This window comes from Hyla sarda, chromosome 5 (genome assembly GCF_029499605.1).
Source record: "Hyla sarda isolate aHylSar1 chromosome 5, aHylSar1.hap1, whole genome shotgun sequence".
Taxonomy (NCBI): domain Eukaryota; kingdom Metazoa; phylum Chordata; class Amphibia; order Anura; family Hylidae; genus Hyla; species Hyla sarda.
This window is the reverse complement of record NC_079193.1, coordinates 40,855,282-40,881,798: the sequence shown is the minus strand read 5'-3', so window position 1 is coordinate 40,881,798 and position 26,517 is coordinate 40,855,282. Positions and strand designations below refer to the sequence as shown.

Genomic DNA, 26,517 nt, shown 5'->3' with positions numbered 1-26,517 from the left:
CAGAATGAGTGAGCAGCAGAACAGAAGGATTTGTGAGCCAAAGAGCTAGACACATAAAAAAGACATGAAGAAGCATCTGCATGACGATGTGAATAACATATAGAAGCATTTTTTTCTGTGATATGACAGGTATGCTTTAATGTTGTAGCTTGTGATTAATAGAAAAATATAAACCATAAAAAAATTGATAATAGGTGTATTAATGATTACTAAAATAAAGCTTTATTGGTCTGTGCAAAAGGACATAAACTGTTCAAAAACCAAACTGTTATAGCTGTTAAACTAACATGTGGTAACAATCACTAAAGTGCATCTGATCCTGTAAGACCAAGATATTATTATATTATCAACCAATATATATTTTGTGTTTAATAAAAAGGAGAAACAACCAACATAATGGACTCCTACAGCCTCGTCTTTGTTCTGAGTGGTTGGTTATAAGGAAATAATAATAAGTAAATACATTCCCAAAAGTAAGAGAGAGTTTTCCATTTTTTTTTTTTTACAAACAAACTGTCAATCTTTCCTGTTTATATTACAAGTGTTCATACAATAGCATTTATTGCAGATAAATCAATTTATAAAATAAATAAATGTCACCAACCTCTGGGGCCATCCAGAAAGGGGTCCCTACTGATGTGTTCCTTTGGAGACGAGTGTTAGTTAGCTGTGCTGATACACCTGCAGGAATTGTTCAGTGTTAACATATATGATACAGGTCTGTATATAAAAGGTACATAAACTACATAAAAAAAGTAAAATAAAAACTCTTTAAATTTTTTAAATTGCAGATTGGCTACTACAAAAAAATTATACTACATGTCAAGTGAAAAATGTGTTGGTTGGCTCTTGCCACTGGCACTGACAACAAATGAATCTGTAAACTGGAGGAGCACATTGTTAACTAGAAGAGGCTAGAGTATTATCTGTATAGAGTTTTCCTAATGTAAGGGGGTGATGGTTAAAGGGGTTCTCCTGTGGAATTATATTATTATATACTTATCAGCTGCTGTATGCTCCACAGGAAGTTCTTTTCTTTTTGAATTTCCTTTCTGTCTGACAACAGTGCTCTCTGCTGACACCTCTGTCCATGTCAGGAAATGTCCGGAGCAGGATAGGTTTGCTATGGGGATTTGCTTCTACTCTGGACAGTTCCTGACATGGGACAGAGGTGTAAGCAGAGAGCACTGTGGTCAGACTGTAAGGAACAACACAACTTCCTCAAGAGCATACAGCAGAAGTACTGAAAGGATTAAGATTTTTAAATAGAAGTAATTTACAAATCTGTTTAACTTTCTGGCACCAGTTGGTTTAAAAAAAAATGTTTTCCATCGGGGGACTTGATGTGGCTTAGTTGAATTTCTCCTGGGTTTTCATAAAACTCTGTTTCCTGAAACAGTGATATGTCAGGTACTGCGGCTTAGCCCTATAAAATATAGTACATTAGATAGGAACAATAATTCTGCACCTTCACAAGCAATATTTTTTCCTTCTAAAGGGGTACTCCACTACTCAGCGTTTGGAACAAACTGTTCTGAACTCTGGAGCCGGTGCCGGGAGCGCAAGATATCATAGCTCCACCCCCTCATGATGTCATGTCCCACCCCCTCAATGCAAGTCTATGGGAGGGGGCGTGACAGCCGTCACGCCCCCTCCCATAGACTTGCATTGAGGATGTGGGGTGTGACGTCATGAGGGGGTGGGGCTATGACATCACAAGCTCCCGCCCTTGGCTCCAGCATTTGGAACAGATTGTTCCAAATGCTGAGCGGCGGAGAACCCCTTTAAGTTGGGACAGGGTTCCCCTCTATTGGAGCCTTTGGCAGCGGCGATATGGTCAGCATCTGAAAGTCGTGGACTTGCATATTGAATGGTTAATAGAAAGACTGCAGATAACATGACCAGAAGCGTTCTTGTCTGCAATTCTTTCCACCATTGTTACTTTTGGAGACTACTCTGGGCTGAAAATTCTTTGGGACAGGTCCACTTTAATACCTATTTATAAGCTCTCTCCATCATTTCACTCAACCGTTGTGTCTTTATCTCCTTGACACCTCATTATACTAAATTCCAATCTAAGGTGCAGGCTTGGTGCCGAGTCATAAATGGGGGGGAGATTTATCAAAATCTGCCCAGAGGAAAAGTTGCTGAGTTGCCCATAGCAACCAATCAGATCACTTCTTTCATTTTTGAAACGGCCTCTGAAAAATGAAAGAAGGGATCTGATTGGTTGCTATGGGCAACTCGGCAACTTTTCCTCTTGATCTCCCCCAAAGATTTTAAGCGCTACCAACAGCTCCAAGAATAGTTTGTGAGTGAAGGAAGTGGATTGTTAGCAAACATGGAGGTAGGAAATTGGCCTTAGGGTTATGGAAAGGTTATGGGGACATGTCAAAAGTTTTGATCGGTCAGGGTCTGGGTGTGCAGACTAATCCATAGGATTGGTGCTGTTCTGGACACCCAGAACCTTGACCGATTAAAACTTTTGACATCCCCTACGGAGAACTAAATTTTTTTTTATATGACTGGTACACTTTAAAAAATGTCAGTTTTGGGGTAAAGTTTCAACAATAAATTGCTTAAACTTACCAAAATCCACAAGTTTGACACCACCTTCTGTAGTTAGCAGGATATTGTTTCCTTTGACATCACGGTGAATTGTCTTATGGCTATGTAAATGATCAAGGCCCTTTTAGAAAATAATAATTTTAAACAGCAGAAGAATCAGTATAATAACATACAAAATCGCCTACGCTGTCTTTTTGCCGATTTAAAGGGGTACTTCGGTGGAAACTTTTTTTTTTAAATGAACTGGTGCCAGAAAGTTAAACATATTTGTAAATTACTTCTATTAAAAAAAATCTTAATCCTTTCAGTACTTTTTAGCAGCTGTATGCTACAGAGGAAAATCTTTATTTTTTTAATTCATTTTTTGTGCCCATATCAGGAACTGTCCAGAGCAGGGGAAAATCCCCATAGCAAACCTATGCCGCTCTGGACAGTTCCTGACACGGACCAAGGTGTCAGCAGAGAGCACTGTGGATAACACAAAAAAATTCAAAAAGTAAAGAATTTCCTCTGTAGCATACAGCTGCTAAAAGTACTAAAAGGATTAAGATTTTTTAATAGAAGTCATTTACAAATCTGTTTAACTTTCTGTCACCAGTTCATTTAAAAAAAAAGTTTTCCACCCGAGTACCCCTTTAACTAATGTTACTCTAGATACAGATTATTTCATACATATATTTCATGTACTGTACTCCTTATAGGGGTGTGAAGAACGGACAGATTTATAGAAAATAACAAAGGCTTCTTCTTCCGCTGCTGGGACCCCGTGATCTCTGTGTAGCACCCGGTGTTTGTTTAGAACGCTGGGAGTGGGCGGTGGGGTCGTGATGTCACAGCCACGCCCCCTCTTGATGTAACGCCATGCCCCCTCAATGCAAGTCTATGGGAGGGGGCATGGCGACCGCCACCCCCCTCCCATAGACTTGCATTGAGGCGGCGTGGTGTGACATCACGAGGGGGCATGGCCGTGACATCACGACCTCGCTTCCTGCTCCCAAACAAAATGTTCCGAGGGCAGCTGAGTACCCCTTTAACAGTGTAGACACCGATCATCTATCCCCTGTGTATAGGGAGTCAATATCTGATCATGGAGGGTCTGACAACTGGGACTTCCCTCCATGATCATTCTAAAGTCCTGTTCTCAAAATCATGGGATTTTTGTGGAGTAGGATATAGGGGAAACATGTCGATTGTGGTAAAATCCCTGCAACATCTAACCCAATGACCCTTCACTGTTTTAAACACCTGCCCTTAATGTCAGGGGTAAATGACAGGTCAGTACTAAGCCCAACCAGGGCCGAATATACCTATATGAACAGTAGCTATGTAGCTTCTAAACCTTCTAGATCAGAACCTTGTTGGAGGTACTGAACCCCACCAGTTTCATATGCGCATTCACCGAACCCCTCTTAATCAGAAAAATAAAATATGATTTTTTTTTTCAAATTCAAAACATAGGAGGTATATATTTAAGTATATATTTATACATAGGTGCACAAAATGAACAACATGATTTTTACACAAAAACATAGGGGGAGATTTATCAAAACCTGTCCAGAGAAAAAGTTGCCCAGTTGCCCATAGCAACCAATCAGATCGCTTCTTTCATTTTGCAGGGGCCTTGTTGAAAATGAAAGAAGCAAGCTGATTGGTTGCTATGGGCAACTGGGCAACTTTTCCTGTGGACAGGTTTTGATAAATCTCCCCCATAATGAATATTTACTGCAAATTGCTGTTGTCTTTCAGAGACCAGTTCAGAAATGCACGGCTTAATCTTGGCAAGTGCCACTCTCATGTCATTTTCGCAACAATGGCAGTGTTCCCCCACATTAGGCAGGCAGATTTCCCCCCACTTTAGGCAGGCAGAGCTCCCCCCACATTAGGCAGGCAGTGTTCCACCACATTAGGCAGGCAGTGTTCCCCCACATTATGTAGGCCAGTGGTCTTCAACCTGCCGACCTCCAGATGTTGCAAAACTACAACTCCCAGCATGCCTGGACAGCCAACGGCTGTCCGGACATGCTGGGAGTTGTAGTTTAGTAACATCTGGAGGTCCACAGGTTGAAGACCACTGATGTAGGCAGTGTTCCCCCACAGACATACAGCCTCCAGCCATATACAGTGTATGGCTGGAGGCTGTATGCCTGTGTACTGCCCCACTTCAGTGCTCCGACCACCGCTCCGGCTATAGCAGTAGGTCTCGGGACCGATGGTCGGAGCACCGAAGATGACGTGCCGCTGGTCACTTATCAAGCTGGCCAGCGCACGTCTTCCTCCTTCTCTATCTTCCAGTCCTTGGCGCCTTCGTTTCCATGGGCGCACGTACGGGACGTCAGTGATGTCCCGATGTGCGCTATGTCCCGGCGGCCCTGCGTTTTTAAACTTAAGGCGGGGCCGCAGGGAGTGAATAGTGATGGGGGGAATTGCCCCGTCACTACAGGACGGGCAAACACCGGCTCTGCTCGGGGCCCCAAGCAATTGCTTGGTTTGCCTGTCCTGTTGCGACCTTCCCCGCCGAACCCCCGGGACTGACTCACCGAACCCCTGGGGTTCGATCGAACCCAGGTTAAGAACCACTGTTCTAGATGGAAATCTTACATGGTATATATGCATTTTCATATGTAAATTATGGGTATTAAAATTGTACCTTTCCTTATCAAAAGTTCAGACCGATCAAGAGAATGAGCCGGGAGAAGTCTGTGCCTAGCGTGTTCCCTCCCGCCTCTAAGTCACGTGACCTGGGCGCACTTACAATGTAAGTCTATGTAAGCCTCCTCACCCTGCTCATTCTAGTCTTTGGTCAGGGTCCCCAGAACATGTCAAAAGTTTTTATTAATTGACAGTTATGATTTAAAGCATTATATATTCACAGTTCTGTGAGAATAAGCGGGGAACTTGCAAGGATGAACACTTGCTGTTAAGAGAAGTACATCTCAATCTTTTGGTTTATTTTGCATGAGAACGTTTTAAAGCTATAGATACCTTAAAGGGGTACTCAGGTATAAAACAAATGTTTTCAAACCAACTGGTGCCAGAAGGTTATACAGATTTGTAAATTACTTTTATTTAAATTTTTAACCCTTCCAGTAGTTATCAGCTGCTGTATGCCCCAGAGAAAGTTGTGTAGCTCTTTCCAGTCTGACCATAGTGCTCTCTGCTGCCACCTCTGTCCATGTCAGGAACTGTTCAGAGCAGAAGAGGTTTTCTATGGGGATTTGCCCCTGCTCTGGACAGTTCCTGACACGGACAGAGGTAGCAGTAGAGAGCACTGTGGTCAGAATGAAAATAACTACACAACTTCTTCTGGAGCATACAGCAGCTGATAATGGAAATGGATTGGTTAAGATATTAATATAGACGTAATTTACAAATCTGTATAACTTTCTGGCACCAGTTGGCTTGAAAATATTTATTTTCCACCAGAGTACCCCTTTAAGGTGAGGCCTATTTTATGGGTGGAGTGTAGGGTACTACTCCTAACTCACTGGCCAACAGGACTGTGTTACTTGTTCTTATATACTGATCAGAGATGAGCACATTTTTGAAAAATTTGATGTGGCTGATTTGCTGAATTTTCCGAAAAAATTTGGTTCAGTCCGAATTTATTTGCGGTGAATCTGTATCAACTACTTAATGACTCAGGGTTTTTCCATTTTTCTACTTTAGTTTTTTTCCTCCTCACCTTTTAAAAATAATAACCCTTTCAATTTTGCACCTAAAATTCCATATTATGGCTTATCTTTTGCACCACCATATAGTGGCTCAATCACACAGTGTGGAGGTGGTGGCAGCATGAGGAGACCATATAGTGGCAACATATAGAGACCAGCCTGGTGGTGGCAACAGCCTGATAGAGCCTCACAATTGAAAAGATTAAAGACATTTTTTTAACATTTAAATTGAAGATTTCAAATAGATGAACCTAAAAAGTTTTATTTAATGTGCCAGCAGCATGAGGAGACCACATGACTGTACAGTGACACAGCCTGGAGTTGGTGGCAGCATGAGGAGGCCATATAGTGGCTGAATGACACAGCCTGGGGTTGGGGGCTGCATGAGGAGACCATGTAGTGGCTGAATGACACAGCCTGGGGTTGGCGGCAGCAAGAGCAGACCATGTAGTGGCTGAATGGCACAGCCTCGAGTTGGCAGCAGCATGAGGAGATCAAATAGTGGCTGAATGACACAGCCTGGGGTTGGCGGCAGCAAGAGCAGACCATATAATGGCTGAATGACACAGCCTGGAGTTGGCGGCAGCATGAGGAGACCATATAGTGGCTGGATGACACAGCCTGGAGTTGGGGGCAGCATGAGGAGACGATATAGTTGCTTAAGGACACAGCGTGGGGGTGGTGGCAGCATGAGGAGACCATATAGTGGCTGAATGACACAGTGTGGAGGTGAAGGCAGCATGAGGAGACCATATAATTACTGAAAGACATAGCCTGGAGTTGGCGGCAGCATGAGGAGACCATATAGTGGCTGAATGACACAGCGTGGAGTTGACGGCAGCATTAGGAGACCATATAGTGGCTGAATGACACAGCGTGGAGTTGACAGCATCATGAGCAGACCATATCGTGGCTGAATGACACAGCCTGGAGTTGGCGGCAGCATGATGAGACCATTTAGTGGATGAATGAAACAGCCTGGAGTTGGTGGCAGCATGAGTGTCACGATCCAGAGTGGAATGCAGGGACGACACAGGTAGTGGATCCTCTATGTCAGTGAGGTGATGACATGGGCCGTACCAGGGGAACGGAATCTAAGGGGTTACTGGTTTTCACCAGAGCCTGCCGCAAGGCGGGATGGACTTGCTGCGGCAGGTAACCCCCAGGTCGTTCCACCTAATAGCGATTCAACCTCACTGACTGCTGAGTCAGGCACGGTACACAAGGACTAGGCAAAAGGCAAGGTCAGAAAAGTTAAGTTTTAGCTAATGCATATCTTCAATACTTACTTGTGGTCTGATGCGGAGCAATGTCTGTAACTGGGGAGCAGCACCTTAAATATGTTTTGCACTATCCATATTTGTGAAGTGTTGGTGTGGCACCATGGTCAATCTACTCTGATGCGCCAGGCATTGGTGGGTGGATATCCTGGCTGATCCATGCCTGATTCATCTTCACAAAGGTCAGTCTCTCCACATTTTTCGCGGACAGACGAGTTCTTCTTGGGGTGACTATGGCCCCTGCCACACTAGACACCTGATCTGATGGCACACTACTGGCAGGGCAGGACAGGATTTCAAGGGCAAACTTTGCTAGTTGTGGCATGGTCATGTCAAGGTGTGTTGGCATGGTCATGTCAAGGTATGCACCACCTGCTGGTTCAGGTCCTGCTCCAGGTCTACCTGCTGCTGATGAGTTGCTTCACTATGTGGGTGAAAAAAGCTACTCATCAGCTACTGTAGACTCAGGCTGCTGCTGATGGAGCTGGTACTGCTTCTGCCACCCCACCCCTCCCCAGCAGCCTTGGCAGTGACAGGTGAGCGCAGAGGGCCCCCCGAGTCAGACCTGCAAGAGGATGGACAATGGCGCAGATAGGCATCGGCCAACTGACTACGTAGCATGTCTCTGCAGTAGGTCAGTTTGTTCTCCCTCTCAGTGGGTGTAAAAAAGGCCCCCATTTTGTGCTGGTAGCGAGGGTCCAATAAGGTGAAGAGCCAGAAGTCATCCCGCTGCTGAATGGTGACAATTCGGCGGTCACTACGCAAGCAAGTGAGCATGCATTGTGCCATTTGTGGAAGTGACTCAGAGAGACTCCCTGCCTCCATCTCCACTGCATACTGCCACGGTGTTTCTGGGTCCTATGTCTCGCCTTCCTCATAACCTTCTAGCTTCTCTAGCTGCTCCTGCTCCTCCTCTCCTGTCAGATTACTAGAAAAACTGCCCATCTCGCAAAACCTAAACTGTGCTCCACTGTGCCCCTCCCCCTCCTCCTCCAGTTCAGCCCCCACAGGGCTGATGTGGCCATGAGATGTAGGTGCCATGTCTCCAGTGCCCTGACCAGCCATTGTTTCCTACACATTGTTTCCTACACATGTTGTAGTAAATGAAGCAGTGGAATTATGTTGTTCATCCCGTAATCCTGGTGACTGACTAATAAGGTGGCTTCCTGAAAGGGAGAAAATGGCAGGTGTCACGTATGAGCTGCCACTGGTTGACAGTGAAGTTACACAAGGAAGTCACCTTATCCGCTTGGATCATCAAGAAATCAGTGGTGGCTTCTCTCTGTTCGTATAGTCGGTCCAACATATGAAGGGTGGAATTCCAACATGTGGAACCGTCGCAAATCAGACTATGTTCGGGGATACCGTTCTGATGCTGCAGCTTAAGGAGGGTGTGCTTTGCGGTGTACGAGTGGCTGAAGTGCATGCAAAGTTTCCTTCCCATTGTTAGGATGTCTTGCAGATGGGGGGAAAACTTCTGGAACCAAATTGAACACGTGTGCCATGCAGGGCGCATGGCTCAGGATTCCTTGTCGCAGCACAGACAAGATATTCTTCCCATTGTCGGTCACCATGGTTCCCATTTCCAGTTTTTGTGGAGTAAACCATGGTTCGATTTCTTGATGAATTACTTTTAGCAGTTCCTCCCCTGTGTGACTCTGTTCGCCAAGGCAAACCATGTGAACAACAGTGTGACTCTGCCGTGCCCTGCCCACATGGTATACTGAAGGGGCACTTAGACTTGACCGTGCAGTGGAGGCTGAGGACACAGTGGAGGATGAGGAGGCAGATTCGCACACTGTCAAAGGACAACCGGCCTGAGAGTGTGGAGGCGGAAGTGGCCTAACCTGTCCAAGTTGCTTTTGTGGCTGTGCAGGAACCACATTCACCCAGTGGGCTGTAAAGGACATGTATTGCCCCTGACTGTAGTTACAGCTCCACACATCATCACTGCCATGCACTTTGGTGCACATCAACAGGCTCAAGGACTGGCCCAACTTCTGTTCCAAAAAATTGTGCAGGGCTGGTACTGCCTTTTTTGTAAAGAAAAGACGGCTTGGGACTCTCCACCTCGGCTTGGCACAAGCCATCAGTTCTTTGAAAGGTGCAGAGTCCTCCACTTGAAAAATAAGGGACTGCAGTACCAGCAACTTGGACGGGAGCACATTCAGCTCCTGTGTCGTTGGATGAGTGGGTGCATACTATTATCTCTTGGACATGGCTTCACTGAGGGATTGCTGGTGGAATGACTGACTCGAAGTGGGAGGAGCAGGAGCATCTGGAACAACAGAAGATGGGTATGACACACACTGGGTGATGCAGCAGGCTGGACCACCACATCGGAGCCACGGTTCTCCCAGGCCGCTTTATTGTGGCGCTGCATATGTTGACGCAGGGCCGTGGTGCCAACATTGAGACCCTGGCCACGCTTCACCTTCTGCCGACACATCTTGCATGTGGCCAGGTTAACATTCTCCAGATGCTTGATGAAAAACTGCCACACCGCCAAGTAGCTGATTTTCCCATGAACAGCCCACACTGATTGACTACTACTGCCGCTGACTCCAGGAACCCCTGTTGCACTACTTCCTGGGAAAGTAGGCTGCCACTGTCACGGTTCGGCTGGCAGGAGGTGGATCCTCTGTGCCAGAGAGGGATTGGCGTGGACCGTGCTAGTGGACCGATTCTAAGTTACTACTGGTATTCACCAGAGCCCGCCGCAAAGCGGGATGGTCTTGCAGCGGCGGTAGTAACTAGGTCGTATCCACTAGCAACGGCTCAACCTCTCTGACTGCTGAAGACAGGCGCGGTACAAGGGAGTAGACAAGAGCAAGGTCGGACGTAGCAGAAGGTCGGGGCAGGCAGCAAGGATCGTAGTCAGGGGCAACGGCAGGAGGTCTGGAATACAGGCTAGGAACACACAAGGAAACGCTTTCACTGGCACAATGGCAACAAGATCCGGCAAGGGAGTGCAGGGGAAGTGAGGTATAAGTAGGGAGTGCACAGGTGAACACACTAATTAGAACAACTGCGCCAATCAGTGGCGCAGTGGCCCTTTAAATCGCAGAGACCCGGCGCGCGCGCGCCCTAGGGAGCGGGGCCGCGCGCGCCGGGACAGGACCGACGGAGAGCGAGTCAGGTACGGGAGCCGGGGTGCGCATCGCGAGCGGGCGCCACCCGCATCGCAAATCGCATCCCGGCTGGAGGCGGTATCGCAGCGCACCCCGTCAGTGGATCCGACCGGGGCGCTGCAGTAGCGAGGATGTTGCGAGCGCTCCGGGGAGGAGCGGGGACCCGGAGCGCTCGGCGTAACAGTACCCCCCCCCTTGGGTCTCCCCCTCTTCTTGGAGCCTGAGAACCTGAGGACCAGACTTTTGTCTAGGATGTTGTCCTCAGGTTCCCAGGATCTCTCTTCAGGGCCACAGCCCTCCCAATCAACCAAAACATTTTTTTTTCCTCTGACCGTCTTGGAGGCCAGTATCTCCTTTACGGAGAAGATGTCAGAGGAACCGGAAACAGGAGTGGGAGAAACAAGTTTGGGAGAGAAACGGTTGATGATGAGTGGTTTAAGAAGAGAGACATGAAAGGCATTAGGAATACGAAGAGAAGGAGGAAGAAGAAGTTTGTAAGAGACAGGATTAATTTGGCACAAGATTTTGAAAGGACCAAGATAGCGTGGTCCCAGTTTGTAGCTGGGGACACGAAAGCGGACATATTTAGCGGAGAGCCATACCTTGTCTCCGGGAGAAAAAATGGGGGGAGCTCTTCTTTTCTTATCGGCAAACTTTTTCATGCGAGATGAAGCCTGTAAAAGAGAATTTTGGGTCTCTTTCCATATGGTGGAAAGGTCACGAGTCACTTCATCCACAGCGGGTAAACCAGAGGGCAAGGCAGTAGGGAGGGGGGGAAGAGGGTGACGGCCGTACACCACGAAAAATGGGGATTTAGAAGAAGATTCAGAGACTCTGAAGTTGTACGAGAATTCGGCCCATGGTAGAAGATCTGCCCAGTCATCCTGGCGGGAGGAAACAAAATGCCGTAAATAGTCACCCAGGACCTGGTTAATTCTTTCTACTTGCCCATTGGATTGAGGATGATAAGCAGAAGAGAAGTTTAATTTAATCTTGAGTTGTTTACAGAGAGCCCTCCAGAATTTTGACACGAATTGGACGCCTCTATCCGAGACGATCTGCGTGGGCAAACCGTGAAGACGAAAAATGTGTACAAAAAATTGTTTTGCCAACTGAGGCGCTGAAGGAAGACCAGGAAGAGGAACAAAATGTGCCATCTTGGAAAATCGATCAACGACCACCCAAACAACAGTGTTGCCACGGGATGGGGGTAAGTCTGTAATAAAGTCCATACCAATCAGAGACCAAGGCTGTTCGGGGACAGGCAGAGGGTGAAGGAGACCAGCAGGCTTCTGGCGAGGAGTCTTATCCCGGGCACAGACAGTACAGGCCCGCACAAAATCAACAACATCCGTCTCCAGAGTCGGCCACCAATAGAAGCGAGAGATGAGTTGCAAGGACTTTTTGATGCCCGCATGGCCAGCGAGGTGGGAGGAGTGACCCCATTTGAGAATCCCGAGACGTTGGCGTGGAGAAACGAAGGTCTTCCCTGGAGGAGTTTGCCTGATGGAGGCTGGAGAAGTGGAGATCAGACAGTCAGGAGGAATGATGTGTTGCGGAGAGACCTCTACTTCCGAAGCATCCGAGGAACGAGAGAGAGCATCGGCCCTAATGTTCTTGTCGGCAGGGCGAAAATGAATTTCAAAGTTAAAACGGGCAAAGAACAAAGACCACCTGGCCTGGCGAGGATTCAGCCGTTGGGCAGACTGGAGATAGGAGAGATTCTTGTGGTCGGTGTAAATGATAACTGGAAATTTTGATCCCTCCAGCAGATGCCTCCATTCCTCAAGTGCCAATTTAATGGCCAGTAGTTCTCGATCCCCGATGGAGTAGTTCCTCTCCGCCGGAGAGAAGGTCCTAGAAAAAAAACCACAAGTAACAGCATGCCCAGAAGAATTTTTTTGTAGAAGGACCGCTCCAGCTCCCACTGAGGAGGCATCAACCTCCAATAGGAAGGGTTTAGATGGGTCAGGTCTGGAGAGCACGGGAGCAGAAGAAAAGGCAGACTTGAGCCGTTTAAATGCGTCTTCCGCTTGAGGGGACCAGGACTTAGGATTGGCATTTTTCTTGGTTAAAGCCACGATAGGAGCCACAATAGTTGAAAAATGAGGAATAAATTGTCTGTAATAATTGGCGAACCCCAAAAAACGTTGGATAGCACGGAGTCCGGAGGGGCGTGGCCAATCTAAGATGGCAGAGAGTTTATCTGGGTCCATTTGTAGTCCCTGGCCAGAAACCAAGTATCCTAGGAAAGGAAGAGATTGACATTCAAACAGACATTTCTCCATTTTGGCATAAAGTTGATTGTCTCGAAGTCTCTGAAGAACCATGCGGACATGCTGGCGGTGTTCCTCTAAGTTGGCAGAAAAAATCAGAATATCGTCCAGATACACAACAACACAGGAATATAAGAGATCACGAAAAATTTCATTAACAAAGTCTTGGAAGACGGCAGGGGCGTTGCACAGGCCAAAGGGCATGACCAGATACTCAAAGTGTCCATCTCTAGTGTTAAATGCAGTTTTCCATTCGTCCCCCTCCCTGATGCGGATGAGATTATAAGCACCTCTTAAGTCCAGTTTGGTAAAGATGTGGGCACCTTGAAGGCGATCAAAGAGTTCTGAGATAAGAGGTAGGGGGTAGCGGTTCTTTACCGTGATTTTATTAAGTCCGCGGTAATCAATGCAAGGACGTAGGGAGCCATCTTTTTTGGACACAAAGAAAAATCCAGCTCCGGCAGGAGAGGAGGATTTGCGGATAAACCCCTTTTTTAAATTTTCCTGGATGTATTCAGACATAGCAAGAGTCTCTGGGGCGGATAGAGGATAAATTCTGCCCCGGGGTGGAGTAGTGCCCGGGAGGAGGTCAATAGGACAGTCATAAGGCCTGTGAGGAGGTAAAGTCTCAGCTTGTTTTTTGCAAAATACGTCAGCATAGTCCATATAAGCCTTAGGGAGACCGGTTACAGGGGGAACCTCAGGGTCACGGCAGGGAGTACTGGGAACCGGTTTAAGACAGTCCTTGAAACAAGAAGTACCCCAGCTCTTGATCTCTCCTGTGGACCAATCAAGGGTTGGGGAATGGCGTTGAAGCCACGGTAGTCCAAGGAGAATTTCGGAAGTGCAATTGGAGAGGACCAAAAACTAAATTTTTTCGTGATGAGGTCCGATGCACATTAGGAGGGGCTCCGTGCGGTAACGTACGGTACAGTCCAATCTTTCATTGTTAACACAATTGATGTAGAGGGGTCTGGCGAGACTGGTCACCGGGATGTTGAACCTGTTGATGAGAGAGGCCAAAATAAAATTTCCTGCAGATCCGGAATCCAAAAAGGCCATAGTAGAGAAGGAGAAGGTAGAGGCAGATATCCGCACAGGCACAGTAAGGCGTGGAGAAGCAGAGTTGACATCAAGAACTGTCTCACCTTTGTGCGGGGTCAGCGTACGTTTTTCCAGGCGGGGAGGACGGATAGGACAATCCTTCAGGAAGTGTTCGGTACCGGCACAGTACAGGCAAAGATTCTCCATGCGGCGTCGTGTCCTCTCTTGAGGTGTCAAGCGAGACCGGTCAACTTGCATAGCCTCCACGGCGGGAGGCACAGGAACGGATTGCAGAGGACCAGAGGAGAGAGGAGCCGAGGAGAAAAAACGCCTCGTGCGAACAAAGTCCATATCCTGGCGGAGCTCCTGACGCCTTTCGGAAAAACGCATGTCAATGCGAGTGGCTAGATGAATGAGTTCATGCAGGTTAGCAGGAATTTCTCGTGCGGCCAGAACATCTTTAATGTTGCTGGATAGGCCTTTTTTAAAGGTCGCGCAGAGAGCCTCATTATTCCAGGATAATTCGGAAGCAAGAGTACGGAATTGGATGGCGTACTCGCCAACGGAAGAATTACCCTGGACCAGGTTCAGCAGGGCAGTCTCAGCAGAAGAGGCTCGGGCAGGTTCCTCAAAGACACTTCGAATTTCCGAGAAGAAGGAGTGTACAGAGGCAGTGATGGGGTCATTGCGGTCCCAGAGCGGTGTGGCCCATGACAGAGCTTTCCCAGACAGAAGGCTGACTACGAAAGCCACCTTAGACCTTTCAGTAGGAAACTGGTCCGACATCATCTCCAAGTGCAGGGAACATTGTGAAAGAAAGCCACGGCAAAACTTAGAGTCCCCATCAAATTTATCCGGCAAGGATAGTCGTAGGCCGGAAGCAGCCACTCGCTGCGGAGGAGGTGCAGGAGCTGGCGGAGGAGATGATTGCTGAAGCTGTGGTAGTAGCTGCTGTAGCATCACGGTCAGTTGAGACAGCTGGTGGCCTTGTTGCGCTATCTGTTGCGACTGCTGGGCGACCACCGTGGTGAGGTCGGCGACAACTGGCAGTGGAACTTCAGCGGGATCCATGGCCGGATCTACTGTCACGGTTCGGCTGGCAGGAGGTGGATCCTCTGTGCCAGAGAGGGATTGGCGTGGACCGTGCTAGTGGACCGGTTCTAAGTTACTACTGGTATTCACCAGAGCCCGCCGCAAAGCGGGATGGTCTTGCAGCGGCGGTAGTAACCAGGTCGTATCCACTAGCAACGGCTCAACCTCTCTGACTGCTGAAGATAGGCGCGGTACAAGGGAGTAGACAAGAGCAAGGTCGGACGTAGCAGAAGGTCGGGGCAGGCAGCAAGGATCGTAGTCAGGGGCAACGGCAGGAGGTCTGGAACACAGGCTAGGAACACACAAGGAAACGCTTTCACTGGCACAATGGCAACAAGATCCGGCAAGGGAGTGCAGGGGAAGTGAGGTATAAGTAGGGAGTGCACAGGTGAACACACTAATTAGAACAACTGCGCCAATCAGTGGCGCAGTGGCCCTTTAAATCGCAGAGACCCGGCGCGCGCGCGCCCTAGGGAGCGGGGCCGTGCGCGCCGGGACAGGACCGACGGAGAGCGAGTCAGGTACGGGAGCCGGGGTGCGCATCGCGAGCGGGCGCCACCCGCATCGCGAATCGCATCCCGGCTGGAGGCGGTATCGCAGCGCACCCGGTCAGTGGATCCGACCGGGGCGCTGCAGTAGCGAGGATGTTGCGAGCGCTCCGGGGAGGAGCGGGGACCCGGAGCGCTCGGCGTAACAGCCACCAAGCAGGAGGTCTACCCCGGGCATGTTTGGCTCTAGACTTTCCTCTTCTGCCACCTTGCTGACTGCCAAACATGCTACCACCTTGCTGTCTCAGCTGCTGCTTCACGGGCAACCTGCAACCATCTTATCCTGATGATGATGAAGCCCCTTTTGCACCCGGCTCCCAAGTGTGATCGGCTTCATCATCATTGAGTTGTGAGGCACAACTGATGTCCTCCTCAGTTTCCTCAAAAGTGTCTGCTTCAGGAGCCTGAACGCTGGCAACACCACCTCCCACGCCACTCTCTTCATCCCTATTTGTTTCCTCCACTTCTTGTCTGGGCAGAAGCTGCTTACTGTCCTTTAGTAGATCATCCTCACTAAATAGTGGAGCTGAACTAATCCTAAATATTTTTTTAGATATATAAATACATAAAAACTAAGGACAGAGCATGTAGGACCCCTTAATAATGATAATGGGGAGGTTGTCACGGGCGATCAAGAGAAGGCGGAGCTACTGAATGGGTTCTTTAGTTCTGTATATACTATGGAAGAAGGAGCTGACATTGGCAAGGTCAGTGCTGGTAACACATCATATAATGTATTGAACTGGCTTAATGTAGAAATAGTACAAGATAAGTTAAGTAAAGTAAATGTAAGCAAATCTCCAGAGCCGGATGGACAACACCCAAGAGTTCTTAGAGAGGTAAGTTCAGTAATATCTGTTCCCTTGTTCATGATATTTAGAGATTCTCTGGTGTCTGGTATTGTGCCAAGGGACTGGTGCAAGGCTAATGTGGTACCAATCTTCAAGAAGGGCTCTAGGTCTTCGCCAGGCAATTATAGACCGGTAAGTCTAACGTGCATTGTGGGTAAATTGTTTGAAGGACTTATAAGGGATTAAATACAGGAATACATAGGGGATAATAGTATTATAAGTGATAGCCAGCATGGGTTTACTAAGGATAGAAGTTGTCAAACCAATCTAATTTGCTTTTATGAAGATGTGAGTAGAAGCCTTGACAGAGGAATGGCTGTGGATATAGTGTTTCTGGATTTTGCCAAAGCGTTTGATACTGTCCCTCACAGAGGTCTGACAGGTAAGTTAAGGTCCTTGGGCTTGGAAACTTTAGTTTGTAACTGGATTGAACACTGGCTCATGGATCGTACCCAGAGAGTGGTGGTCAATGATTCGTACTCTGATTGGTCCCCGGTTATTAGTGGTGTACCCCAAGGTTCAGTACTGGGCCCGCTGCTGTTTAATTTATTTATCAATGATATAGAGGATGGCATTAACAGCTCTGTTTCTATCTTTGCAGATGACACCAAGCTTTGTAGCACGGTACAGTCTATAGAGGATGTGCATAAGTTACAAGATGACTTGGATAGACTAAGTGTCTGGGCATCCACTTGGCAAATGAGGTTCAATGTGGATAAATGTAAAGTTATGCATCTGGGTACTAATAACCTGCATGCGTCGTATGTCTTAGGGGGGATTAAACTGGCAGAGTCACTGGTAGAGAAGGATCTGGGTGTACTTGTAGATCACAGACTACAGAATAGCATGCAATGTCAGGCTGCTGCTTCCAAAGCCGGCAGGATATTGTCATGTATCAAAAGAGGCATGGACTCAAGGGACAGGGACATAATACTCCCCCTTTATAAAGCATTGGTACGGCCTCACCTGGAATATGCTGTTCAGTTTTGGTCGCCTGTTCATAAAAGGGACACTGCGGAGTTGGAAAGGGTGCAGAGACGCGCGACTAAACTAATATGGGGCATGGAACATCTTAGCTATGAGGAGCGATTAAAGGAGTTACAATTGTTTAGTCTTGAGAAGAGACGTTTAAGGGGGGATATGATAAACGTATCTAAAAGTATATAAATGGCCCATACAAAAAATATGGAGAAAAACTGTTCCAGGTTAAACCCCCCCAAAGGACTAGGGGGCACTCCCTCCGTCTGGAGAAGAAAAGGTTTAGTCTAAAGGGGCAACACGCCTTCTTTACCGTGAGGACTGTGAATTTATGGAACGGTCTACCTAAGGAACTTGTCATAGCAGGAACAATTAACAGCTTTAAAACAGGGTTAGATACATTCCTGGAACAAAATAACATTAATGCTTATGCAGAATTATAAAACTATATCCCTTTCCCTTATCCCCTTACACCCTTCCCTTCAATTCCCTGGTTGGACTTGATGGACGTATGTCTTTTTTCAACCATACTAACTATGTAACTATGTAACTATGTAACCCACAGCATAACATATGCCAACTGAGGGTTGTGTCTGAGGATCTCACCGACTGCTGACTGGGGGTGTCAGATGTCACTTGTAATTAAGGTTGACCGTGTTAACCAATCAATGACGGGAGATGGGTTGATGGTTGAGACACGTCCGCTAGCTGATATCGAGAGCTCAGACCTCTCGCTGCGACTACTGCTGCCACTCACGCCTAGTCTGCTGCAACCTCTGCCTGATCAATTTAGGTCTCTGCCACTCCTCTGTGCATGTCCTAGCACTTCTCTACCTGACATACTCCGTGCGTATATGAGGGACGTACAATACGCTCCACTACGCTTAAAACAGTATTTGTCAACAACACTAGTAGGTGTGTACTTTTGGCTAGCCTTTCACAGTATCTAGGCCCTTCAGACTTTAACAGGAACAAACTGGTACAGCACTAAGATGTACCTATGTGGTTTGCACTTATGAGTGGAGGACAATGCTCTCCAGTACACTTAAAACAGTATTTGTCTACAACACCAGCAAGTGTGTACTTTTGGCTGGCCTTACACAGTATCACAGTATCTAGGCCCTTAAGACTTTAATAGGAACAAAATGGCACACCACTTAGAAGTACACACAGGTTACACTTAATAGAGGACAATAAGCTTTTAATGGTCTGCTCACCCTAACTGGCTGGCTACTATTAGCTTTTCAGTTGTTGTACACACCAGTGCTTCAACACACAGTCGCTGTGTACTACAACCAAAATTGCACTTTCTCTCTCAATCTCACTCTCTTCCCTATCAGTGCTTTTAGGCTGAATTTGGGCTTGAGGGGAATCGCTGCTGTAAAAAAGCTTTTCTGTACAACACACTGCTCTCTGTCCCTCTCTCTCTCTCTGCAATAGAACCTTGATGTGACTGGGAGGTGAATCGCTGCTGTAAAAATGCTTTTCTGTGCAACACACACTGTTGTCTGTCCCTCTCTCTCTCTCTGTAATAGAACGCTGATGTGACTGGCTGCAAGATGGCTGCCGATTTTAAAGGGCTGTGACATCACAGGGGTGGCTGCATGCTGCATGTGATTCAGGGTCATCCCGCTGACCCTTGTTTCCACCTTCCCAGGATTCCTTGCCCCATATCCTCACATCTGGATCCGCCATTTTAGATGCCTGGCCTCTGGAGCCTGGACCACACCAAAGGAAGTTTAATGAAGCGATTCGCGCGATATTCTCATTCGTTGCGAATCAAATTTTTACTGAAATTTGTAAGGAATTTGTTAGATTCAATTCGCTCATGCCTAATACTGATGTTTTTTTTTTTACCTACTGTAGGTTTAGCCAGGATGATAGCGAAGACTTTATTGCCAATATAAAATTAAATTCAGGACACAATAGAGATCTCTATTCTGCTGCTAAATACTGTGCTCGATATGGACACCTGAAGTGTTTCACACCTCTTACCATAAGAGCTTCATGCAAAATATAAGCAATGATGAGTTCATTCATCCTTTCTCCTCTCTTCAGAAGACCTTTCGCTAGATCAGTGACAGATCCTCCATTGCACAACTACAAAAGAGGATAAGATGAATCTAGGCAGGAGCTCAAAAACAATATGCAAGCCATTACCTACAGGAAATTATACCCCCTGATTATTTTTCTTACATCTTGCTCTTTAAAAAAAATAAAAAATAAAAATGTAAAACATATATATATATATATATATATATATATATATATATATATATATATGTATATATATAGAAGCAGTCCAAAATCACAGCACCAGACAGGTCAAGGATCTTCAAAGAAACTGGGTAGTCTTTACTGGGTAGACTACCCAGTTTCTTTGAAGATCCTTGACCTGTCTGGTGCTGTGATTTTGGACTGCTTGTACAAATATCCTGGGCTGGCTGCCTGGGCAACCACAGGCACAGAGGTCAAATGCTTAACTTCATCAAAGCAGAGATGTGATTTGTGACCTCAGCTCAGCTACAGTGATTGCAGGGACTCTGGGCTAGTCTGAGACACACCCCAACTCATCATTGGCTCATACTGATGCTCTTTCCTTCCTCCCTGTAGCTCTGAATTCTCTGATTGGCTGGTCAGCTCAGCTACAGTGATTGCAGGGACTCTGGGCTAGTCTAAGACACAACCCCATCTTTTCATTGGCTCATACTAATGTTCTTTCCTTCCTCCCTGTAGCTCTGCATTCTCTGAATGGCTGGAGTTACCTGGACTCTTGCTGTTCAGGGAAACGCCCTTTTGGCACTTGAGCCTTATTTACATAATAACAGAAAAGCACCGGAAAGAACTATGCGGATAAAAAAAAGGTGTATGTCCAGAAACATTATCACTGGCCCTATCTAGTCATGCTTACTTACAACCCTGTTTTCCTGTGGACTGGTCTGCTTTAGGTAGACCAGTGTTTTCTAAACAGTGTGCCTTCAGCTGTTGCAAAACTACAACTCCCAGCAAGAAGGCTGGGATTTGTAGTTATGCAACAGCTCGAGGCACACTGTTTGAAAAACACTGAGGTATACAATGCCTAAAAATGTTAACACCAAATTAAAAGCTGCCCCTCTTAATCATAAGTGGGGACCCCCACTGATCACAGGAATGGAACTTTTACACATAGCGCTCAGCAATGTTCAGTAGTCGCATAGAGACAAGCATGTGTACTGATGCTTCATTCACTAGACGATTATTTTACTTCTGTGGGTTTTTTTTCTGACCAGTGGGGGTCCCAGAGATCAGTCCCCTATTGATAGCTAGTCATTCCCTATCCTATAAATAGGGGCTAACGTTTAATCTTGGGACATACCCTTTAAACTGCAATTCCTATTTTTAATAAGCATTGCTAAAGCAGACAAGGATGAAATACTTGAGATGAGTGAACCTCCTGAAATGAATTTCGAGAGGTTTCACAATAGTTTCAGATTTGACAGCTGATTCCGATTCAGCCCGTCACTTGCTGGGCTTGGTGCAAAGCGTCCGGTAAACTCAAGTGCAAGGAGGATTAGCGGTTTACAGCATTGCCATCTGGGTGTCAATTATTTAATGCCTTCCAGTACAGGAGCATGGTCTTCTGTCTTTGACAGGAGTCCCTGTTCCTATGCTCAATTCAACTGAAACCGATTCCCAAAAATTTGAATTGGAGCAATTTCGAAAGTACAAACTAATTCTAAAATAATTGATTCACTTATATCTAGTTAATTCTATCTAAGACCACGTATAGACATATGTTTCAGTGATTATTACTGTTTTTGAAAATAATTGCAAACCTCCAGGACTAGCCACAACTGATCCCCAGTCTTTGCATCTTTCTTGAAGTACATTCCATAGAACTTTACAACATTTGCATGGTCAGATAATGCCTTCAGGATGTTGTATTCCGCTTCAATCTCTTCATCAATATCTTCCTGTAATACCAAAAAAAAATATATAATAATCATTTGACTTTGATATATGGGATTTCTGTCCCATATTTGAAAAAAGTGAATACAGTACAGTGGTCCCTCAAGTTACAATATGAATTGGTTCCAGAATGGCCATTGTATGTTGAAACCATTGTATGTTGAGACCATAACTCTATGGAATGCACACAAAGAAAAAACTGGAGTCACTTGTCATTTTATAAGAAATAGTACCTAATTGTTATTAATATTGACATATAGTTACATAAAAAATAGGAGAATATCCACCCAGGGGGGGGGGGGGGGGGGGTTCGGGAATGAGAATCAAACAAGGGTGTCACTCAGGTATCCTACAGAAAGTGCCTTAGTGCATGATATATATCAAGGCTAGCATACAGCACATGCATAGCAGCAAACAATTGTAAACACACTACGTTTTCTCCCATACGGGAGCGCATACGGCAGGGGGGAGCTAAAACCTCGCGCTCCCGTATGCCACCATATGCGCTCCCGTATGTCATTCATTTCAATGAGCCGGCCGGAGTGAAACATTCGGTCCGGTCGGCTCATTTTTGCGCCGTATGTCCTTTTACAACCGGACCTAAAACCGTGGTTGACCACAGTTTTAGGTCCGGTTGTAAAAGCGCATACGGCGCAAAAATGAGCCGACCGAACAGAACGTTTCACTCCGGCCGGCTCATTGAAATGAATGACATACGGGAGCGCATACGGTGGCATACGGGAGCGCGAGGTTTTAGCTCCCCCCTGCCGTATGCGCTCCCGTATGGGAGAAAACGTAGTGTGAACCCAGCCTAACAATCATATGCTTAGCCATACATAATGAATAGACAGGCACAGGATACCGGAGCGACACCACCCCAACGCGGCATTTCTGCAAACCTTTGTTTCGGCAAACCCCTCGACAAAGGTTTGCCGAAATGCCTATGGCCACAAGAACCCTTGTTTTCTCCCATCTCTAAAGCATTTATTAAGCACTTTCTAAAAATCAACCGTAAGTCTCATGTTTAAAATCACAGTCCCTGTGTGTGGTAGGTTATGTGTTCACAGTTATAGTCATAAAATTCACTGATTTGTGATATCCACGCTTAAAAACCCTTATCTGCCGAGGCTGTCCGTATAATGAGATCGCCAATCAAACCGGACAGAGGCAGGTGAGGGACCTCTGGTCACGTTGGCTGATCGGGACGCTATCAGCCCCCCTAAAGAGCCAGCACCAATATTTTAAAGTTTTTAGATTCTGAATCAATTTTAATTGCAGAATCTAAAGGGTTAATACAGGACATCAGAGTGATTGTCAATGCTCGGCATTAGCGATGAGTCCTGGCTGATGATAGCAGCCATTACTCACCATCTATCAAGTGAGCGCAGCTCCTTTGCTTACTTCATAGACTGTAAACACTTAAATATATGTCATAGGTCAGGAATGGGTCAAGCTGCTTTCACATGAGTGTATTTTACTTCCAGTTTATATCTGTTTTGTGAGAACTGTAATGTGGAGCTAATGTAAATTTTTAGAGCTATTCACATGAGCTGGATAGAAACACCCAATGAAGTCTATGGGGAGGGATTAAAATATGTAAGGATACAGTATATTGAATCTTTATTTTGTTTTTGTAAGTGTCATTCAATGTCCTGTCTAGAATTAAAGGGGTACTCCGGTGGAAAACAAATTTTTAAAAATCAACTGGTGCCATAAAGTTAACCTCTTAAGGACCCAGGGCGTATGGATACGCCCTCACACCCTGGGCCTTAAGGACCCAGGGCGTATCCATATGCCCTGGCGTTTTCCGGTCTCTGCCGCGCCGGGCAGAGATCGGAACCGGATGCCTGCTGAATTGCTTCAGCAGGCATCAAGGGCAAACTCCGAGGGGGGCCATGTAGGCCCCCCATGTCGGCGATCGCCGCAAATCGCAAGGGAAATCGCCCTTGCGATCTGTGGCGATTCCGGGCTGATCGGGTCTCTGGTACCCGCCCGCCCGGTAATTTCGCATGATCCCGGCTGTCACAGACAGCCAGGACCATGCTAAAGTATAGGAGCGAGGTGGCAAGCCTGCCACCTCCTCCGGTCCCCTGCGATTCTTCGACCAATCGCAGGGAGGGGGGCGCTTACTTCCTAACGCCCTGCCCGGCCCCTTGAAGTCTGGAGAGGATGGGAGGAAGACCGGAGGACGCGGCGGGGGACGGGGGAGTGCTGGGGACCGGCCCCGGTACTTACCTCGTCCCTGAAGACCCGGATCCCAGCGATGAAGACGGCGGCGGCGACAGGCGAGTTGATCTTCAGCCGCGGTCGGGCCCTTTACAGCAATGCACGTCGCCGTAAAGCGACATGCATTGCTGTAATGGGACCCTGTAAACTACAACTCCCAGCATGCCCAGACAGCCCTTGGCGTCTGGGCATGCTGTGAGTTGCAGTTTTGCAACATCTGGAGGTCCACAGTTTTGGGACTACTGTGCCCTTCCAGATGTTGCAAAACTACACATCCTCAGCATGCCCTTACTGTCCAGGCATGCTGGGAGTTATAGTTCTGTAACATCTGACCCTTCAGATGTTGCAGAACTACAACTCCCAGCATGCCTGGACAGTAAGGGCATACTGGGAGTTGTAGTTTTGCAACATCTGGAAGGGCACAGATTGAGAACCACTGTATTAGTGGTCTGCAAACTGTAGTCCTCCAGGTGTTGCAAAACTACAACGCCAAGCATGCTGGGAGTTGTAGTTCGGCAACATCTGGCTCTAAAGATGTTGCCGAACTACTACTTCCAGCATGCCTGAGAATGTTTGGGAGTAGTGGTTTTGCAACAACTGGAGGCACACAGGTTGGGAAACATTGTCTGTTTCCTAACTCAGTGTTTCCCAACCCGTGTGCCTCCCTGTGAATGTACAGGGTGCATTCACATGGGCAGGGGCTTACAGTGAGTATCAGGGTGCAAGTTTGCGATGCAGCAAATTTTGTGCGGCAGCTCAACTCGCAGCGGGAAACTCGTTGTAACCCCCCGCCCATGTGACTGTACCCTAAAAACACTACACTACACTACACTAACACAAAATAAAATAAAAAGTAAAAAACACTACATATACACATACCCCTACACAGCCCCCCTCCCCAATAAAAATGAAAAACGTCTGGTACACCACTGTTTCCAAAATGGAGCCTCCAGCTGTTGCAAAACAACAACTCCTAGTATTGCTGGACAGCCGTTGACTGTCCAAGCATGCTGGGAGTTTTGCAACAGCTGGAGGCATTCTGTTTGGGAATCACTGGCGTAGAATACCCCTATGTCCACCCCTATGCAAATCCCTAATTCATGCCTCAAATGCGCACGGCGCTCTCACTTTGGAGCCCTGTCGTATTTCAAGGCAACAGTTTAGGGTCACATATGGGGTATCACCGTACTCGGGAGAAATTGCCTAACAAATTTTGGGGGGCTTTTTCTCCTTTCACCCCTTATGAAAATGTGAAGTTGGGGTCTACACCAGCAAAAAATAAATTTTTTACACTAACATGCTGGTGTTGCCCTATACTTTTCATTTTGACAAGAGGTAAAAGGTAAAAAAGCCCCACAAAATTTGTAATGCAATTTCTCCCGACTACGGAGATACCCCATATGTGGGCGCAAAGTGCTCTGGGGGCGCACAACAAGGCCCAGAAGGGAGAGTGCGCCATGTACATTTGAGGTGATTTGCACAGGGGTGGCTGATTGTTACAGCGGTTTTGACAAACGCAAAAAAAACAAAACCCCACATGTGACCCCATTTCGGAAACTACGCCCCTCACGGAATGTAATGAGGGGTGCAGTGAGAATTTACACCCCACTGGTGTCTGACAGATCTTTGGAACAGTGGGCTGTGCAAATTAAAAATTTCGTACAGCCCACTGTTCCAAAGATCTGACAGACACCAGTGGGGGTAAATGCTCACTGTACCCCTTGTTACGTTCCTCAAGGGGTCTAGTTTCCAAAATGGTATGCCATGTGTTTTTTTTTTTTGCTGTTCTGGCCCCATAGGGGCTTCCTAAATGGGACATGCCTCCCGAGCAAAATTTGCTCTCAAAAAGCCAAATATGACTCCTTCTCTTCTGAGCATTGTAGTTCGCCCGTAGTGCACTTCAGGTCAACTTATGGGGTACCTCCATACTCAGAAGAGATGGGGTTTCAAATTTTGGGGGGTGTTTTTTTCTATTAACCCTTGCAAAAATGTGAAATTTGGGGGGAAACACCCATTTTAGTGAATTTTTTCTTTCTTTTTTACGTATGCAAAAGTCGTGAAACCCCTGTGGGGTATTAAGGCTCACTTTATTCCTTGTTACGTTCCTCAAGGGGTCTAGTTTCCAAAATGGTATGCCATGTGGGGGTTTTTTTTGCTCTCCTGGCACCATAGGGGCTTCCTAAATGCGACATGCCCCCGAGCAAAATTTGCTCTCAAAAAGCCAAATATGACTCCTCTTATGAGCATTGTAGCTCGCCCATAGTGCACTACAGGCCAACTTATGGGGTACCTTCATACTCAGAAGAGATGGGGTTACAAATTTTGGGGGGTATTTTCTGCTATTAACCCTTGCAAAAATGTGAAATTTGGGGGGAAACACACATTTTAGTGACATTTTATTTTATTTTTTTACATATGCAAAAGTCGTGAAACACCTCTGGGGTATTAAGGCTCACTTAATTCCTTGTTACGTTCCTCAAGGGGTCTTGTTTCCAAAATGGTATGCCATGTGTTTTTTTTGCTGTTCTGGCACCATAGGGGCTTCCTAAATGCAACATGCCCCCCAAAAACCATTTCAAAAAAACGTACTCTCCAAAATCCCCTTGTCGCTCCTTCGGTTCTGAGCCCTCTACTGCGCCCGCCGAACACTTTACATAGACATATGAGGTATCTGCTTACTCGAGAGAAATTGAGCTACAAATATAAGTACACATTTTCTCCTTTTACCCCTCGTAAAAATTCAAAAATTGGGTCTACAAGAACATGCAAGTGTAAAAAATGAAGATTGTGAATTTACTCAATTTCCTGCTATTCCTGTGAAACACCTGAAGGGTTAAAAGGCTGAACGAATATAATTTTGAATACTTTGGGGAGTGCAGTTTTTATAATGGGGTATTTTGTGGG

General features: G+C 46.6%; 1 protein-coding gene across 6 annotated transcripts in view; it reads right to left on the bottom strand.

The window, feature by feature from the left end:
• MYO3A (myosin IIIA) overlaps nt 1-26,517 on the bottom strand; it is a 212,176-nt gene that overhangs the window by 126,730 nt on the left and 58,929 nt on the right. For 2 of the 6 annotated variants that reach the window (XM_056519327.1, XM_056519328.1), the window contains exons 3-6: nt 21,255-21,392; nt 19,435-19,539; nt 2,590-2,689; nt 605-681 (exon numbers count right to left, since the gene is read on the bottom strand). In XM_056519327.1, the coding sequence (XP_056375302.1) occupies nt 605-681; nt 2,590-2,689; nt 19,435-19,539; nt 21,255-21,392 (420 nt within the window). Of the gene's footprint in view, nt 1-604; nt 682-1,995; nt 2,073-2,589; nt 2,690-3,875; nt 4,026-4,291; nt 4,438-5,215; nt 5,259-19,434; nt 19,540-21,254; nt 21,393-26,517 lie in introns of those variants that run through there. The other 4 variants (XM_056519330.1, XM_056519329.1, XM_056519331.1 and 1 more) reach the window with 4 other exon arrangements.